The sequence below is a fragment of the Herpailurus yagouaroundi genome, unplaced genomic scaffold (genome assembly GCF_014898765.1).
Source record: "Herpailurus yagouaroundi ecotype Mexico unplaced genomic scaffold, PumYag 188, whole genome shotgun sequence".
Taxonomy (NCBI): Eukaryota; Metazoa; Chordata; class Mammalia; order Carnivora; family Felidae; genus Herpailurus; species Herpailurus yagouaroundi.
Window position 1 is genome coordinate 35760780 of NW_024412419.1, and position 18293 is coordinate 35779072.

At 48.2% G+C, this 18293-nt stretch overlaps 2 protein-coding genes and 1 long non-coding RNA gene across 7 annotated transcripts in view; 2 read left to right on the forward strand and 1 right to left on the reverse strand.

The window, feature by feature from the left end:
- Window positions 1–2358: 2358 nt before the first annotated feature.
- On the forward strand, window positions 2359–7015 carry ITPRIPL1 (ITPRIP like 1). 3 transcript variants are annotated; one of them, XM_040496642.1, is made up of 3 exons: window positions 2359–2640; window positions 2797–2909; window positions 3750–7015. In XM_040496642.1, exon 3 carries the CDS (start codon window positions 3764–3766, stop codon window positions 5405–5407), a length of 1644 nt encoding a protein of 547 aa, XP_040352576.1. In that variant the 5' UTR covers window positions 2359–2640; window positions 2797–2909; window positions 3750–3763; the 3' UTR covers window positions 5408–7015. The 3 variants fall into 3 exon arrangements, with proteins under 3 accessions (XP_040352576.1, XP_040352577.1, XP_040352575.1); XM_040496643.1 differs by lacking the exon at window positions 2797–2909; XM_040496641.1 differs by lacking the exons at window positions 2359–2640; window positions 2797–2909 and adding an exon at window positions 2916–3425.
- A 1659-nt stretch (window positions 7016–8674) lies between these two features.
- Window positions 8675–10538, reverse strand: LOC121044401 (uncharacterized). Of its 2 annotated transcripts, none has more exons than XR_005797290.1 (2): window positions 10376–10538; window positions 8675–8865 (listed from the first exon to the last, which is right to left on the reverse strand). It is a non-coding gene; the product is annotated as an uncharacterized LOC121044401 (long non-coding RNA). The 2 variants fall into 2 exon arrangements; XR_005797289.1 differs by having other exon boundaries at window positions 10243–10538.
- Window positions 10539–10657: 119 nt separating this feature from the next.
- NCAPH (non-SMC condensin I complex subunit H) overlaps window positions 10658–18293 on the forward strand; it is a 33692-nt gene continuing 26056 nt past the window's right edge. For both annotated transcript variants that reach the window (XM_040496638.1, XM_040496639.1), the window contains exons 1-6: window positions 10658–10775; window positions 15093–15312; window positions 15473–15563; window positions 16486–16578; window positions 16903–17038; window positions 17707–17831. In XM_040496638.1, coding sequence (XP_040352572.1) covers window positions 10757–10775; window positions 15093–15312; window positions 15473–15563; window positions 16486–16578; window positions 16903–17038; window positions 17707–17831 — 684 coding nt within the window. In that variant the 5' untranslated portion in view covers window positions 10658–10756. The remainder of the gene's footprint in view (window positions 10776–15092; window positions 15313–15472; window positions 15564–16485; window positions 16579–16902; window positions 17039–17706; window positions 17832–18293) is intronic.

Here is an 18293-nt window from a genome sequence, read left to right on the forward strand (position 1 = left end):
TCAGTAATTGCAAACTCTGCATTGGCTTCCTGAATAAACAGCAGCAACTCAGGCGCCTGGGTGCCTCAGCTGTTGAGCATCTGACTTCCGTTCAAGTCATGATCTCATGGTTTGTGAGTTCAAGCCCCGCATCTGGTGAACACGAGTCCGCCTTCAGGTAAAACATGAGCCCCGTTTCAGCTAAGCTCCAATTCTCTCTCTGCCCATCTTGGGACTGCCCCTGCTGGGATTCTCTCTCTCTCTCTCTCAAAAACAAACAAACAACAACAACAACAAAAAACAGCAATAACTGAGCAGTATTAGTAACATTTGCCGATTCATCAAGCCAAAGAAAAATCACTCAGAATCATGTGACCTGTTTTTAAATTGATTTCTTTTTTTCTTAAGTAGGCTTCATGCCCAGCACCAAAAATCACTCAGAATCATGTGACCTGTTTTTTAAATTGATTTCTTTTTTTTTTTTTAAAGTAGGCTTCATGCCCAGCACAGAGCCCAACACGGGGCTCAAACTCATGACCCTGGGATCAAGACCTGAGCTGAGATCACGAGTTGGACGCTTAACTGACTGAACCACCCAGGAGCCCCTAAATTGATTATTGATGTTTCTACCCACATTCTCAATTCTTTGAGCAACTCTTCTCACCAAAACACTAATAGTCTTTATTTTTACTTTTGTTTATTTAAGTTATCCCTGCACCCAATGTGGGGCTCGAACTCATGACCCTGAGATCAAGAGTCACATACTTCTCCAACTGAGCCAGCCAGGTGCCCCCAAAAACACTAATAGTCTCAAACACATTTTAGGTTTTGCAGGCCAAGAGGCAAAATCGTACATAGGTTATGAAGGTACTTATGTTCTAGGTCTTATTTTCCAATGATAAAAATAAAACTATTTGGGGGGGAAACTACCATGTTTCCTTCCTTGACAAGGGTCAATCCCACCACAGTGGAATTCAATTGTTAAAATGAGTGGCCACTGCCAGTTTCCTCATGTCATTTGTGTACAATCACCAATTAGCATCAATGCCAAGGTGTCCAAGTGACTCGATTTTCTTTTAATCTCACTAAGCCAGCAATCACTTCACATTATGCTGAAGAAGAAAAATCACCAAAAACAGGCCAAGAAGTGTTCACTGCTAGAGGGCTTCTTGCTGCTTTAAGTGTGATATTTACATGGATGAATATTTCTCCAGCTTGGAGTTTATCTGCTATAGCAACCAACTTCATGAGCGCGAATGAGCAAATGTCTTCTGACATGACTATCACTTTTGAAACAAACCCTTATTTGATCATGACACATTTTTAAACATGTGGCTTTAAACACCATTGTTTCGCACACCCTGAAATGTATTTTTTTCATCCCAACGTTGTCATAAAAAAAATAATAGAAAATTTCATTGTCACTGCCTGATAGCGCTAATGCTTACTGGTAGTAGCCCTCAAGTTGATAAAAATTGACTTTGGAACTTCAGTCATGGTCAGCCAGAAGACAGTCTTTCCTCCTCCACAGGGAAATAAGTGTTTTTGGAAGCACTGTCCAAGTTGTTTGGGGCCACTTCTACATTGCCACTGGATAAGGAGGCCTGAAACTTGACTGTCTTCCGGAAGAAGGACTTTAGTTAATAAGCATGGAAAGATATCACTTCCTTTTCTCCTTGGTTAGCTGACGCAGGACAGGAAGGCTGGGGGTTCTTCAGCCTCTCTGGGAAATCCCTTCTGTTGGGATATCTTAGTGTATTATAAATCTTGTCCAGTTTCCACACTTCATGAAGTTTTCCTTTATACGCCATCTCATCAACAGAGCTACCCCGGAGGTTTAGGATTCTTACTCCTACGTAGTGAGTGACAAGTAAGGCCTCAAGCCAGGTCTTTGCGTTCTGTCTGGTCCTTTAATGACAACCACCTCCATAGGAGAAAGGAGGTGGGGAAAGACACCTGAGCCTGGGCGTGGGCTGGGGGTGAGAGGCACCTTATGGACCTTGTCAACACACCTCAGCTCCTGTGCCGTTTTGCGCAGGACGAGCCCGAAGAGGGAATGACGCGCACTGTCCCCCCCACCCGTCAATTCCTAGTCATGCCACGATCCTCTTCGCTGTACATGTACGGTGCGTTCTAAATTCCCAGTAAGTATATCCTCGGCGAACCGAGCTGCGTGAAGCCGGCAACCGGCACTGCAGTTGCCCCTGGCACCACCCCCAGGGGCGTGTGCGCCCCTCGGCTGTGAGTCCGAGACCGCAACCCCTCCGCTCTGCACACGACCCCGCAGGAGTCGGAGCGGCGGACGGAAGGCGCGCGTACGCGATCAGGGCCACCGGGGCCCCAGGGCGGCGCTCCCGCTGCGCGCTGGGCGGTGGGGTTGGGGTAGGAGGAGCTTGGGAGGGGCGGAGCCTGGACGGCGGGATCCGCGGTGCGGGGCCCGCGCCCACGGAGCGGCGCCCGGCGCGGTGGGGTCTCCCAGGCGGGCCGCGCACTGGCAATCGGGCCCTCGGACAAGATGGTGCGTTCCCCGGGAGAGGAGAGTGGGGCTACTCCCCCGGGCGGCCCCGGCGAGGCACACGGAGCTCCCACCCCGCCGGGAAAAAGGCGGGGGCGGTCAGGCCGCACTGTCTCTTTAAGACCGTGTTCCCGCTAACACCGACGGTGAGTAACCTAGCCCCAAGTCCTGGGAGAAACCCCCAGAAGGGTGGGCGGATGGGAATAGAGATCTCTGGGCGTGGAATTTGGGGAAGTTATGAATGGGAGGGGGCACCCTGCTTTGAACCACAGCCCAGCCCCGTACCTTGTAAATTTTAACAGAGCTCCTGGAGCGGGCAGTGAGACTAAGCAAGGCCAAGTTCCAAAGGGAGGAGAGTCCCTCCACCTGGCTTCAGCGCCCACACGGCATAGTCCTTCGTAATCTCGTAATCTCGGTAAGCCCAGTAATTTGTGGGGGTGAATGCAAGAAGCTTCCGGCCTCGTGGTGGGTGGGGAGGCAGAGGATCCGATGACTGCTGACTGTCAAGTGGCTTTGGGCAGCTGGTTCTTCATGAACTTTCCTGGGCTGAGAGGTGGAGCCTTCCCTGCCTCTGCGTCTGGCCCATCGAAGAAGGGGCATACAGCATAATAAGCCTTAGGACCTCAGAGAGAGAGCACAGCAGGAATCAGTGGAGAGGATGATGGCAGGACTGTGCCTCCCTGGTGCCCACTGGCAGTTGCCCCACTGGGCGCGAGGGAGGAGAGGCTGAGTGGTCTGATGACACAGGGTGAGCAGAATGAGGATTGTGAAGTCACAGAAGTGGGATGCTACAGCTGGGGGCCTGGGGTTGGCTGCCTGGCAAGAGGAAAGGTGTTGCCCAGGAAGATCAGTACTTTCTGCCAGTGGAAGGCCCTCTGGGATCAGCAGGGCACGGTGCCTTCCTGGTGCCCACGGTGGACTGATGAGTCGGGTGAGGCCACCCTACCACAAGGGTCCCCCTCCCTATTCTACACAGGAATGAAAACAGTCCTGGGTCCATACTCTGGAAGCCTAAATACCACCCACACCATGTGGAAGGAAGGCAGAAAGACTGAGTGGCACATCTTGCTGACCCCATTTCTCCCACACCACCTCCTGGGCAGACCCTTGCTCTGTCCATGCCCAGCTCTGTGAGCTTTCTGTTTGTCCTGAGTACCTTCCAGGATTTGGGGTTCCAGGGCTCTGGGGAGTACGCACTGGAGAGCAGATGAATCCCGAAGATCACCACTGACTCCCACCCTCCTAACTTCTCCAGATGCAGAGGCCTCCATGGCTGTGATAAGCCTTCTGTTCCTGGCAGTGATGTATGTTGTTCACCACCCCTTGATGGTCAGCGACCGGATGGACCTGGACACACTAGCCAGAAGTCGGCAGCTGGAGAAGCGGATGAGCGAGGAGATGCGCCAGTTGGAGCTAGAGTTTGAAGAGAGAAAGCGGGCAGCTGAGCAGAAGCAGAAGGCAGAGAACTTCTGGAGAGGAGACACATCCAGTGACCAGTTAGTGTTGGGGAAGCAAGACATGGGGTGGCCATTCCAGGCTGATGGCCAGGAGGGGCCACTGGGCTGGCTGCTGGGAAACCTGTGGAATGCTGGCCTCTTCTGCCTTTTTCTCGTCTTTGAGCTCCTGCGACAGAACATGCAGCATGAGCCGGCCTTTGATTCCAGCAGCGATGAGGAGGAGGAGGAAGTCCGTGTTGTGCCCGTCACCTCCTATAACTGGCTTACTGACTTCCCCTCGAGGGAGGCCCTGGAATCCTTTTACAAACACTACGTCCAGAATGTCACCCGTGATCTGTCCTGCACCTGCGAATTCGTAGAGAGCTTTGTGGATGACCTCATTGAGGCCTGTCGGGTGCTCAGCCGCCGGGAGGCTCACCCACAGCTGGAGGACTGCCTGGGCATCGGGGCTGCCTTTGAGAAATGGGGAACCCTTCACGAGACTCAGAAATTTGATATCCTGGTGCCCATTGTCCCTCCGCAGGGCACTATGTTTGTGCTGGAGATGAGGGATCCGACCCCAGGCCGCCGCTGTGGCTCTGTGCTGGTGGAGTCGGAATGTGTGTGCAAGCGTGAGAAGATTCTGGGGGACGTGCTGTGCCTGGTGCACCACCACAGGGATCACTCGGCTCTCCTAAGCAAGTGTAGCAGCACCATCAAGGTGGCTCTCTGCACTGGCTCCCACCTGGACGTGTGCAAGACAGTACAGTGGTTCCGGAACATGATGGGCAATGCCTGGGCCCTTGTGGCCCACAAGTATGACTTTAAGCTCAGCCTCCCACCGTCTACCACCTCCTGCAAGCTCAGGCTGGACTACCGCTCAGGCCGCTTTCTCTCGATCCACTTGGTTCTGGGGGTGCAAAGGGAAGACACGTTGGTCTACTTGGTGAGTCAGGCTCCTGACCAGGAACAGCTCACCAGTGTGGACTGGCCTGAGTCCTTTGCAGCCTGTGAACACTTGTTCCTGAAGCTGGTAGGGCGTTTTGCTCCGGAGAACACCTGCCACCTCAAGTGCCTCCAGATCATTTTAAGTCTCCGGGACCTTCAGAGCTTACCCCAGGGAGCATCTCGTCCTATCCTCACCTCTTACCACTTCAAAACGGCCCTCATGCACCTGTTGCTGCGGCTGCCCCTAACAGACTGGCAGCACAGCATGCTCTCCCAGCGGCTCCAGGACATCCTCTGGTTCTTGGGCCGTGGCCTCCAGCAACGGTCCCTCCATCATTTCCTCATTGGTAACACCTTCCTGCCCCTGACCATCCCGATCCCTAAGACATTTCGGAATGCCGAGCCTGTCAATCTCTTCCAACACCTAGTGCTAAACCCCATGGCACACTCACAGGCAGTGGAAGAATTCCACAACCTTCTGACCCAAGTGAAAACGCTGCCCTGTGCCCCATTGGCTGGGGCACATTAATGTAAAGGCCATTAAAAAAGGGGAGAAGGTATTTCTGATTCCTCAGGCTGCCAAAGAGTTTATTTTTCAGGACACGTCAATGGTATGTGTGATGTTTACCTTGCCAGTGGGGGGGCTATGATAGATGAAGACACTTTACGGGGTACCCGAAGTGCTCATAAGGATGGGGTCCAACCTGTAGGGTCTGATCTACAGTGTGTCTTCTGAGGTTTTCTTCTCCCGCCTTTTAGCATGACCCAAAGAGGGCCCAGGGAAACAGGTGTTATAGGAGGATCTCGCAGCTAGAGTTGAAATCCAGAGGCGGCCTGTGAAGTTGTGTTTTGTATCAACACTGGAAGTGAAAGAGAACCAGAGAATACCTCCGTCGCAGCTTATTCCTTTTTGTGAATGACTCCCAGCAACATTCCTTGCAACCTGGTTTCCTGGTTGAACTGTTAGTTTAATTCACATCCAAGCTGACAGCGCATCATTTTATCCTAAATACCTGTGAAGGCAATTGCTCGTGTGTTAGGATCTAATTTTTCAGACCTTCTCTATTTGAAGATATAACCAAGATGTTTGTTTTCCTTTTTCTTAATTTAGCCCTATTTTCATATAACATATGAAGTAGAATATAATACAGCTGTTTTTATGAATCTGAAAGAAAACTCCCACTACTAGCCAAAGAATTCATTAGCACTGATTCACAAATATTAAGTCAATGGTGATCTATTTCGTAATTGTGTAAATTTAGTAAATTTAGTGTATTTACTAAAATTAATGACATAGCCAGCATCTAACAAGCCTCTCAAGCCTGGAACCAATGTTATAAAACCCTTACAGAGGACAGTCTTTTTTTTGGCGGGGTGGGGGGCGGGTGGCTCTGAGATGAACAATTAGTGTTTCTAAAGGGAGCCATTTGTTTTGTCAAATGAAAAGGTTTAACCCCCATGTGTAGCCGTGCTTTTTCTCAGTCTGTTAATGCCTTTGTATTCTCTTTTCAAAGATGACAAAGGGAGTTTTTTGAACTATGTTTGCGGTTTTGCAAAGCAGGATCATCACAATCCAGGCCTGTTGCCAGGGTCGGACAGGAAGGGACTGTGGAGCAGTCCAGCTCCAACAAAGTCGTGATTCTGAAGATACGATTGGTGGATTTTTCCCTTCTTTCAAAAACCTGGGCATCCTGATGAGGAGGCTTAAGAAAAGTGACTGTAGTTGTGGGTGTGGTTGTTTTGGAAATAACAATGCTGTTCCTTCCCTGCATGCCAGGAAGATCTGGGGAGGAGAACCTGGCCGCACGTTTAACTCGATCACAGGGGGGTTTAGATGCTGGCCTTGTGGGCTTTTGCTGTATCCACACCCCTCCCATGGCAAAATTAAATTACAAATTTATGTCCCAGAAGCTGATGCGAGTCAATATTTGAGGCTCCTACCACACATTAATGGCTGTGCTCCCGTGTTATCTGCTGACACCTGCCAGGTACTGCTTTCAAGCTAAGATGCAGTGATGGTTGGTTCCATGCTCGTTGGGATTTTGATGTTTTAGAAACATCCATATTCTTTTTGTTTAGAAAACAATTTGTTGATGTTTTAGTTCTGAATCAATAAAGGAAGTTATTTTGTGTGTCAGTTGGAATCTACATAATAACACACACAGAAGACCAGTATTCTCACATGCCTGTTCCCAAGATGTTCATGTTCTCCCGATAGCTTCATCCAGTACATCCTGCTATTTCTCAATGCACCTTGAACCAGTCTGCCCTGAGGTTTCCCAGTGGCATGGCCAGTAGCCAGGAAAGAATAATTCAGAATGTGATTCATTTTCATGGTGCCCAGACCAAAATATCAGCCAATTTAAAAGACTACAAACAACATTGAGAAGCTGTAGGAGGCACAAATCTGTCAAGTTGAAAGGTAGTATGATGTTCTAGAGCTCTGTGGTTTCCAGTCTAGTAAGAGGTAAGAAAACAGGAGCGAACAGAAGACAACAAAGGGAACAGTCAGCGAAGCTTGGGTGGGGCAGAGGGTGTTAAGAACGAGTATAGAAAAAACAAGTAGTAATGGAAAGAACAGAGCTGTTGTGCTCTGGGAATACTCTTACAATGAAAGGGGAAACTTCTCTAGATAATTGAGGAAGCTGAACTTTATTCTAAAACAATTCCTGGCCGGCACCCAGGATACAACAGGAGTTCTAGTAATGGTTATACTTCACGTTCATTGAGCATTGCCAATGGTCCAGGCACTGTTCTTAATGCTAAGTTACCTCTAAGTGAGGTAACTCATTTAGTCCTCACACTATAACACCATGAAGTGAGGGCTTTATCCCTTCCATTTTACCTATGAGGAAACTGAGGCACAGAAATGGTACACACTGGGGCACCTGGGTGGCTCAGTCGGTTAAGCGTCATGATCTCACAGTTCCTGGGTTTGAACTGTTCATTGGGCTCTGTGCTGAGAGTGGGGAGCTTGCTTGGGATTCTCTCTCTGTCCCTCCCCAACTCGCGCTGTCTCTGTCTCTCTCAAAATAAATTTAAAAAAGAAAAAGAAATGGTACACAACTTCCCCAAGGTCACATAGCTAGTAAAAGGCAGAGCCCGGAGGAAAGTGCATGTCTTAGCAACCTTCCAGCATGGTCTTGGGAATATCAAGATGTAGGAGTTAACATGCTTTGAAAAGCTAAAAGCACTACATTAAGATAAAGGGTGGTATGTTGTTTAGAAATTCTAGAAGACAGAAATTGTTGGTCCTTAGCCCAGTCTTTAGGTCAGGAGTTTCGTATCACATACAAAAATTAAAGGCATTTGCTCAGAGGCCAAAATGAATGTAAAGCCATTTGCACTACATGCCTGTTGAGCCCCAGTGACTTGTTTATATCATGAACTACATTATGATACAAGCCAGCTGCAGGATGGAAGGTCAGGGCCAATTTGAAGCCGGAAGATTGTTCAGGTCGCCAACCGATAACAGTATCGTTCCTCACCTAAAGGTTTTTGCCATTCATTTGGGGAAGTAGATCTTGGTAAGGAGTGAAATGGGGAAGGGGAATGGCCCCAGTACTGCTTTTCTGGCAGACCAGGAGTGGGGGCGGGAGGCACTACTTGGGGTGTGTGCAGAGCAATTGAGTTTTGCATACCACTCAAACCACTGATAAATCATTCAATCTTTTGGCACCCTCCACCCAACTAACCCCTCGAGAAACAAAGACGGCATTCAGATCTGGAGGTGAATGACCCTCCAGGGGGTGGAGCTGGCTCTCCCTCCCAGCACAGGGAGTCCCAAGCAGTCCAGTGAAGGGGTATTATCTTCAATGTTTTATAAACAGAAGAAAATGAGGCCCAGAGAGGTTCACATGCCCAACCGAGGATTTAAGCTTGTCTTCCCACTTCACACATTCAATACATATTCAAGCACTTGCTGTGTCCAGGGCTAGCACCGGGCCCTGGGAAAACAATGGCTTCCATCCTCATGGAACTGACAACCTGTGGAGGAGATAGACATGAAATAGTCACACCAGCGGATGTGAAATTTCAAAGGTGACAAGTTCCACTAAAACTTCCAGTAAGGACACTTGAGCGTATCAAGGAAGGAAGGCTTCCCTGAGGAAGTGATGTGAGCTGAAACTTGACAGGTGCCAACTGGGTGAAGATGGGGTTGAGATACTATGTGGAGGACATGTGCACATGGCACGTGCAGAGGCCTTATGGGAATGGGCATGATGAGGGAGAGTCTGATGGAAGGCCCAAGTGTCTGGAGGGCAGGAAGTAAGCGGAGGCAAGGTGCAAGATGAAGCTGGAGAGGCTGCAGGGACCAGACCCTGTAGGGCCTTCTAGACCACTTTAGAAGTTCCCAGAGCAATGGAACTTTTGAATGGTTTGAGACTTTGGGAAGTGACAGGTCGGTACTTAGCAACAGGTACTTAGCAACAACCACCCTGGGTGCAATGAGGAGGGTGTCCGAGCAGGTGTGGAGCTGCTGCAGACCAGCAAGAAGGTAATATGGATGAAAAAGAGACGCAGAGTTGAAGAGCTTTTTAGGAAGTAAAAAGAGTTCAACAATAGATTGTGTATAGAGAGTAAGGCATCCAGGATGGCTCCTGGGTGCTGATTTGGGTCCCTGGGTGGCTGGTAGAATCATTCGCTAAAAGACACTGTAAACCTGCGTTCTTCTCTCTATTCCACACTGCCTTGCGCTAAAGATTTGAAGGTGGTCACTATTTGTGCAAAAGCAAATAGGCTTATGAAGAGGTTTTCAACAAAGGGTAGTACTTTTAATGACTGAGGGGCACTGATGGCATTCAGCGGACAAATGGTGTGGAGGTTGCTGAACAGTCCTACGGAGTCCCACGTGTCAAGAATTGTTTCACCCTGAATACCAATAACACCCTTGAGGGGAAACACTGCATAAAATGCCAGATGTGTGTTGTAAGAAATAATGGGGGCAGGGTGGTGCCTGAGTGGCTCGGCCAGTTAGGCTCTTGATTTTGGCTCAGGTCATGACCTCAGAGCTCATGGGATTAAGCCCCAGGTCCGGCTCCGTGTTGACAGTGCAGATCCTGCTTGGGATTCTCTTTCTCTCTCTAAAAATAAATAAAAAACAAAAAAGAAATTATAGGATATTCTAGAGATATTTGGGGAAATTGCCCTGGCCTTTCCTCCCATAATACGATTCTTGGGATCAGATGAAGAATGGATAGGTGCCAATTATACCCATCTCATTTCTGACCTTAACCTTTTCTTTAGTGTGGCAGGGGTAGGAGTGGGGGGGGGGGGGAGGTGTAGATATCCATTAAGCTTTTCACAAGAATGTGAGTAAAAATGATGGCCTTCATTCAAAACTGTGTATACAACATTTCGCACCTGTCCTTCGCCTGCCCGATCCGTCCATTGTGTTGTTGGCTCCTTCTCACCTCTGTCCCATACCCCATCCATCGCTTTCTACCTCCTTAGTGTTTTGCTGCCCTCATAAAACAGGTCACTATGAGAAATTAACCTTGTTTCCTAGTAATCTGCCCCCATCGTTAGAAAGTGAATTGCGTGAAAGCAGTGTCTTCGCCCGTCCTGCTCTGCGCTGGAGCCCAGCTAGTGGGCTAGTGCCCAGTTCCGCGTCTAAGCTCGAAAAGAGGGAGTTTTCATGCTATTTCAGGGAGTCCATGGACCCTCTACAGTGCGCTCACAGGAACCGAGCAGGAAACCAGCCATTCCAAGCAGCACACTAGCGCACAGCCCGGCACACCCCCTTTACAGACGGAGGATGCGGCCGCCTGCGCAGGCCCGCTTCTGGCCCCGCCCACGGCAAACGTCACCGCGGCCGTTACGCCGTTAAAGCGTCTCGGCGCGCGATTTAAAACCAGCTCCAGACAGGGAGAGCGAGATGGGGCCTCCCTGCCCAGGTGAGGTTGAGCGGGTGCGGGGTGCCGCTGGAAGGGGTCGGCGTGAAGCGGTGCTCCGGGCGGGCAGGGTCGGCGGGCGGACTGAGCGGGAGGTGCGGATATTCTCGGCCTAGTTGTTGGTCTTGGGCTCTGCTGGTGGAGGGAGAGGCAGGCGCCGAGAGGAAGAGGCGGGAAGGAAGAGTGGGGGAGGGGTGTGCCCCGCCAATCAGGACACGGCTTCAGTCGGCGTCCGGAGCGCGTGGGCCGATCCCCACTCCTCCGTACGGTCGCTGGGTGTGGGGCGACCTTTCCTGTAGGCTTCTATGCCGTGCGCAGTGTCTCTCCGTTGAAACGGTGGTTTCCCTGGGCCTGCCGTACGCTTTGCGTACGCGTGCATGTATTTTTGCATTCATTCAGTAAGTGCTGAGCGCTCCCTTTGGGCCAAACCCTCTGTCAGGTGCAGAGATACAGTAAAGAACAAAACAGATAAGATCCCAACCTCTTGGAGCTTGTATTCTAGTTGGGGAGCCAGTTAACAAACGAATGAATTGCGCATGAGGCTGAGTGCTGTGATTGAGAATAGAGTAAGGGGAGGGGCCCCTTTCATTTGAGGATGCAAGGAAGGTCTTAGAGCAGAGACTGGGGAACGGGTTCTAGGTAGAAGAAGCAGGTGCTATAAAAGGGCCAGGAGGAAAGAGCCTGGCCTCCGCTAGGACTAGCAACATTGTGCCTGAACAGTGAGTGAGACCCTTGAGGTAGGCAGGGCCTTTGCAGGTCTCGGTAAAAGGTTTGGAAATTTAGAGTTACGTTTTGGACGTGGTAAATGACTCATGTGAGAGACTGTTGAACGGGTCAGTAAACATTGGGATAAGAGTTGGACACTCCGGGGAGTGATATGGGCCACTCAGGGAAGTGGCCCGCAGAATCAGGAACAAATTCGGACATCATCATCATATAGATCATAAAACCATGGGAACAGGTGAGAACGCTAGGAAGACCCTGTAAGAAAAGACACTCAGGACCAGCTTTTAGAAGCTAGATAGAGAAGGGGGAGCTTGAAAAACGGTCAGAAGAGAGCGGTGACATAGAAACCAGGAGTGTTTCAAGAAGCACTTGAAGGGTTTTCATCTGTTTCACATGCTGCTGAAACCCTACAGAGAGATGAAGCCTGAAAAGTAGCCAGAAGTTGTAGGTGATAGTAACAAGATAGTTTTCATAAAGTGGTGGGGGTGGTAGCCAGACATGGAGGTTTGAAAAACGAATGGGAGGTAAGGAAGTAGATGTAGAAAGTGTCTTTGAGCTCAGTAATCATCTGAATGAGAGAAATCTGAGGAGTATTCCAAGAATTGAAGCGTGCCTCTGATCCCCATCTTGAGTTTCCCTCTTAGGTTCCTCCTTCAGTGCTTCCCTATTTCTGTTAAAGTCTTTTGTCTCAAGGTCCAACTCCCCTTCTTCTCTGGAAGCGCCCTCATCCAGATAGTAACAAGTCCTCTCGATTCATTCTCTAAATATGTCTCTTGCCTCCTTCCTTTTCTATTTTTTCTTTCTGTTCCTTTTGTTTGTTTTGACCTCACCTCAGAGTTAATGTTAAACATACTCTTCAGCTTGTGGGAAGCTATCAGGGGAACATGTGAAGTTCTTCTTGTATTTTATTTATTCCCTTTTATCCCTATACACCACTTTTGAAAAAAATTAATGTTTTTTTTTTGAGAGAGAGAGAGGATGTGAAGGGGCTCGGCACTGACAGCAGAGAGCCCCATGTGGGGCTTGAACTCACGAACAGTTGAGATCATGACCTGAGCTGAAGTCAGACACTTTAACTAACTGAGCCTACCCAGGCGCCCCAATTAATGTTTTTATTTTTAAGTTTATTTCTTTTGGGAGAGACAGAGTGTGAGCCGGGGAAGGGCAGAGAGAGGAAGAATCCCAAGCAGTCTCTGTGCTGTCAGCGCAGAGCCTTACTCAGGGCTGTAACTCACAGAACTGTGAGATCATGACCTGAGCTGAAATCAAGAGTGGGACGCTTAACTGACTGAGCCACCCAGCGCCGCACCCCCCCCCCTTTGCCACTTATGTTCCCTTCCCCTTACATGGGCAACACTTAGTGTTAATTGTGTATCACTTTTTTTTTAATGTTTGTGGTTTTTTGTTGTTGTTGTTGTTTGTTTTTTTTTTTTTTTTTTTGAGAGAGAGACAGAGCATGAGCAGGGGAGGGGCAGAGAGAGAGAGAGAGGGAGACACAGAATCCAAAGCAGGCTCCAGGCTCCGAGCTGGCAGCACAGAGTCCGATGCGGGGCTCGAACCCACGAACCATGAGATCATGACCTGAGCTGAAGTTGGATGCTTAACTGACTGAGTCACCCAGGAGCCCCTATATTCTTTACTTTTCACTGTCTGTCCCTCATGTCTCTCATGTCCTTGTTCCCCTCCTTACTTAGCTTACATTCCCTGGTCAATCACTCTGTTTCATACGCTTCTAACCCCTTCTAGCCTTTTGCCCTCTTCTGGCCTCTGTATACTTTCTTGATAAAATCACAATCCTGATTAATTCCAACTCTGCCTACTCTCCCCTTGCCCCTGCTCACTTGATGGTCTCAAGGGGACCCTAAAGCTGCCCAGCAGTCATGCTGTATTCCCTTGTTCATCCACTCTCCTTCTCCTAGATGGCTATTCCATACCTTCCTTTCTCTCCTGAAATCTCCAGTACCTCCTCCCTGGCCCTCACCCTTAGCTACTGCGTTTTGGTTTTTATGTGCTTCTTATTTTACTAAGAAAATTAAAACAGTCCAAAAGGAACATCCACAAATGCACCGTTGTGCTTGCTCCCTTACCTGTATCTCTGTGTTGCCTGGCTTCCTTTCTCTTGCTGTGGATGGGCTTTCTGTAAGGAAAAGCAATGCTCTTACTTCCTTGAATGCATTGTTCCTTGAATGCATTGTTCAGTGACTTTTACCCTTTATTCTGCATGATCGCTGTGAATAGTGCCCCCCCCACCAAAGATACCCGGAACCTTTTTTTTTTTTTTCCCAACGTTTATTTATTTTTGGGACAGAGAGAGACAGAGCATGAATTGGGGAGGGGCAGAGAGAGAGGGAGACACAGAATCGGAAACAGGCTCCAGGCTCTGAGCCATCAACCCAGAGCCCGACGCAGGGCTCGAACTCACGGACCGCGAGATCGTGACCTGGCTGAAGTAGGACGCTTAACCTACTGTGCCACCCAGGCGCCCTGATACCCGGAACCTTTGAATATGGTATCCTTATGTGGTAAAACTGACTTTGCTGGGGCACCTGCCTGGCTCAGTTGGAAGAGCGTGCAACTCTTGAATTTGGGGCTGTGAGTTGGAGCCCCATGTTGGTTGTAGAGGCTACTATATATATATATATATATATGCACACACACTAATACAAGATTATAATTTGAAAAGGACTTTGCAGATATGATTAGGTTAGGGGTCTTGAGATGGGGAGATTATCCCAGATAGTCTGGATGGGCCCAGTGCAATCTCAGTGGTCCTCATAAGAGGGATGCAGGAGGTTCACAGTCAGAAGGCAATGTGATGACAGAAACAAGAGGTTGGAGTGATGGGACGAATGGAGGCAGCCTCTAAAAGTTGAAAAAGATAGGGAAGGAGATTCTTCTCTGAAGCCTCCAGAAAGAACACAGCCCTGCTAACACCTTGATTTTAGACTCTGACTCCAGGACTGCAAGAGAATACGTTTGTATTGGTTTAAACCACTAAGTTTGTAGTAATTTGTTAATAGCAGCAATAGGAAACTAATACAATTTCTTTGCTTCATTCTCTCTACTAAGCTGGAGTTTTCCCATCTTAAAATTAATTTCTCAACCTCACTTCCCTTTCAACTGCTTCCCTCCCATTTTAGTCCTTCCTTATTACAACATAAGTCCTTGAAAACCTTGTCTCCATTTACTGTCTCCCAGTTTCTCTTCTATCTTCCCTGGAATCTATGCCTGTTTGACTTTCTCCTCCCGCTGCTACCCTAGGAAAATGGCTATTGTCGAGGTCACCAATAAACCTCCAGGTGGTTAAATCCACTGATTGATTCTCAGCCCTTCTCGAATTTGACCTCCTTTCAGACCTCATTAATTTGTCAAGGAAGCATCAGAAGGCCGTCATGCCAAGAAAAACGTAAACTATAGAGGTTCTAGCCATGGAATATTCGAGTTGGAAAAGATCTTGGTGGCAAATGTGCAGTGAACTTCCACCCCAGGAGAGGCCCCAAGCCCACTTTAGAATAGGAAATGTGCCGTGGAAGGTTTGTTGAGCAAGTGTTTTGCTCCATCATCGTCAGCCACAATGAATACCTTTTTCTTCAGAAATCCGTGGGCACCCCCACAGTACCTCCTCACCTTCAGAACGCGTGTTCTCGATGCCCCTGCCTCGGAAGGCCCCTCTCAATACTCCTGGCACCCCCGTCCTTGAAGACTTTCCCCAGAATGACGACGAAAAGGAGCGACTGCAGCGGAGGCGCTCCCGAGTCCTGGACCTGCAGTTCAGTGCAGACTCGCCTCATTTGCTAGCCTCCCCATCGAGCAGGTGAGTACATTCGGGGCTGCCTCCATTGGGTGGCTGTTCTGACGTGGGTTACGTGGGTCTGGCATCTCCACAATACTATGTGGGATTCTGGATCCAGATTTTGAAAAGTTAGGGTATCATGGATCCTTGCCAGAGTTTTTTGTTTTTGTTTTTCGTGTAGGAATATTGACGTTTCAGCCACGATTCCTAAATTTACAAATACACAGATTACAGAACATTACTCCACCTGTATCAAACTATCCACTGAAAATGTGAGTATCTGGGGCGCCTGCGTGGCTTAGTTGGTTGAGTGTCCGGCTCTTGGTTTCGGCTCAGGTCATGATCTTGCTGGTTCATGAGTTCGAGCCCCATGTCAGACTCTGCTCTGGCAGCACGGAGCCTGCTTGGGATTCTCCCTCCCTCCCTCCCTCTCTCTCTCTCTCTCTCTCTCTCTCTCTCTCTCTGCCCCTCCCCCACTTGTGCTGTCTCTTTGTCAAAATAAATTTTTAAAAAAGTATTAAAAAAAAGAAAAATGTGAGTATCTGCTGGATTATCAGTGAAGATACTGCAACTTGATCACAAGGGAAATCTATCCTTGATCCTGTGGAGAACACACAATTGATGATAATTATGTGCTTTCATTGTCCAGCGACTCTTCTTAATGCTAATATTTTTCTGTATGCTTTTACTGTTTCTTATGGGCCTTTTATGCTCTTTTTGATAAGGTTGCCTGCCACCTGCAGCGTATCTAGAGAGGCAGCATTGCTTAGGGGTTAATAGTGTGAGTTCTAGAGCTAGCCTCTGTTGGAATCCAGCCCCTGCCATTCACAAGCTGTATAGTATCGGCAAGTCGCCTAAGCACTCTGCTGCATTGTCCGCTGTAAAATGAGAATGTGACTAGTACCTGCCTCCTAGAGTTGTTCTGAGGGTGACCGAGTCCCTTTGTGTGCAGTGCTTAGAACAGGGTCTGCGTACAGTGAAAACTCAGGAAGTGTGCTGTCACCCTCTGGGCCTTGAGAATGGGGAGATACGTGTATGGATTTAGCCCTGTCATCAAGTGTTTGTGGGAATTGATACCTGTGGTGAGATGTGGGCTGTTACTTTGTAAAAGCGTAGCTTCCTCTATTAGGGCAGCATTATTTACATGAGCCTAGGCTATAAATAACAAACCTTTCTACGTTTTTCTGTTTTCAGAAAATTACTACCAAGAATGCTTTTGGTTTGCACTTGATTGATTTCATGTCAGAGATTCTTAAACAGAAAGACACTGAACCGACCAACTTTAAAGTAAGAAGGATGTTCACCTTCTCTTGGATGTGAATTAATGATGATTATTTCTGATATTTAGCACAACCCTGTACTTGAATTCTGCAAATACATGAGAACCTTCCTTGTATAAGACATTTTATTAGCTTCTTTACTTTCTTTCCTAAACTGATGAAATAGAGATCTCTTTCTGTTATATTTTGTTTATTCCCTGTCAGTCTTAGGGGAATCTTTGTCATTTTTTCTTAAGAGCAAGTAAATATTTTACAAAGCTTGCTGTGTTTTTGCTTGTTCAGCAGTTCCTTTTTATGCCTCCAGTGAGTATAGCTCTGCTTGTTTGACTAGGTGGCCGCTGGCACTCTGGATGCCAGCACCAAGATCTACGCTGTGCGGGTGGACGCTGTCCATGCCGATGTATACAGAGTCCTCGGGGGGCTGGGCAAAGATGCGCCATCTCCAGAGGTAGAGAACCATGATGCAGGTATGTGGGTTTGGATCTGGATTTAAGGGGCTTTCTTAAGGATGTAGCAGGTAGTGATTTGAGTAATATGTTGGAATGAAGTCGTAGGAAATCAATAATCTCATTCGACTGAAGACATGAACATTTTCAGAATTGTATATGAGAAGATCGTTAAGCCCTAGAGTTATTTTTCTTCAAAAAAGAGAAGAACCTTATTAAAACTTTTGGCTTTTATTTAGGCAAGATTGAGTAAACATCACCAAGTGGGGGAGCTTCTGATTTGGGGGGGCTTTAGAAATTGGCTTGTGTTAGAAGCCAAATACTTAAGGTTTCTCCCGAAGCTGTGGATTAGTTTTTGAGAGAGAGGCAGAGCATGAGCAGAGGAGGGGTAGAGAGAGAGGGAGACAGAATTTGAAGCGGGCTTCAGGCTCTGAGCTGTCAGCATGGAGCCTGACATGGGACTCAAACTCACGAGCCACGAGATCATGACCTGAGCCCAAGTCAGACGCTTAACTGACTGAACCACCCAGGCGTCCCTGAAGCTGCGGATTAGATGAGCCTGTTGCTTTGAGAGAATGGCACATTCCAATTATGACTGCTCTTTAGAGGTTTGAAGAACATGAGTTAATTAGTTAAGTTACGTGCTCCAGAGCAATCCTTGCAGTACCTAGTCTTATTTCTTCTTTCAGATGGAAGTGCTACTGAGACAGGAACAACCAAAAAGGCTCAAAAGCCAAAGAAGAAGCACTCCTGCAAAACCATCGAACAGAATATAAGCAACCTCAATGTCTCTGAAGCAGATCGGAAGTGTGAGGTGAGGAACTGTGTGCAGTGTGGTCTCTGACTAATTCAGAGCCTCAGTGGCTGAAACTCGGCAGAGCCAAGCCTGCCCGGTATGCGTTTGCTTAGGCCTCAAGGGAGTAAAACATATAAGTGGCATCTGCATTATCATCCCTTAGCTTTATAGTGAAGACTGACAGGTATAAGTCCCTGCTTTCCCCACAATATTTCAGAATGATTGAGTCGAAAGAGATGGCAAATTACCAAGGACTCTAATTGACCATACCATTAATTTTCTTTCCTAGTACATGCAGCAAAGATAATGATGGCTAACTTTTAGTGTGCATTTACTGGGCACCCTGTACTGCCCAAAGCCTGTGAGCTGAGCTGTGTTACCTCGCTTGAGGTACAGGGCGTTAAGTAACTTGCCCAAAATGATACAGCTAGTAAGCAAGCTGGGATTTGAAACTAAGTGGCCTCGCTCCAGAGTCCTTGC

What these genes read in the sequence shown, in the direction of transcription:
- ITPRIPL1 (XM_040496641.1), top strand. Translation starts at nt 3,233, where the DNA reads ATGACACAGGGTGAGCAGAATGAGGATTGTGAAGTCACAGAAGTGGGA. An exon ending in ACGGTGGACTGATGAGTCGG is followed by an intron (nt 3,426 to 3,749) that starts GTGAGGCCACCC and finishes TAACTTCTCCAG; the next exon opens with ATGCAGAGGCCTCCATGGCT.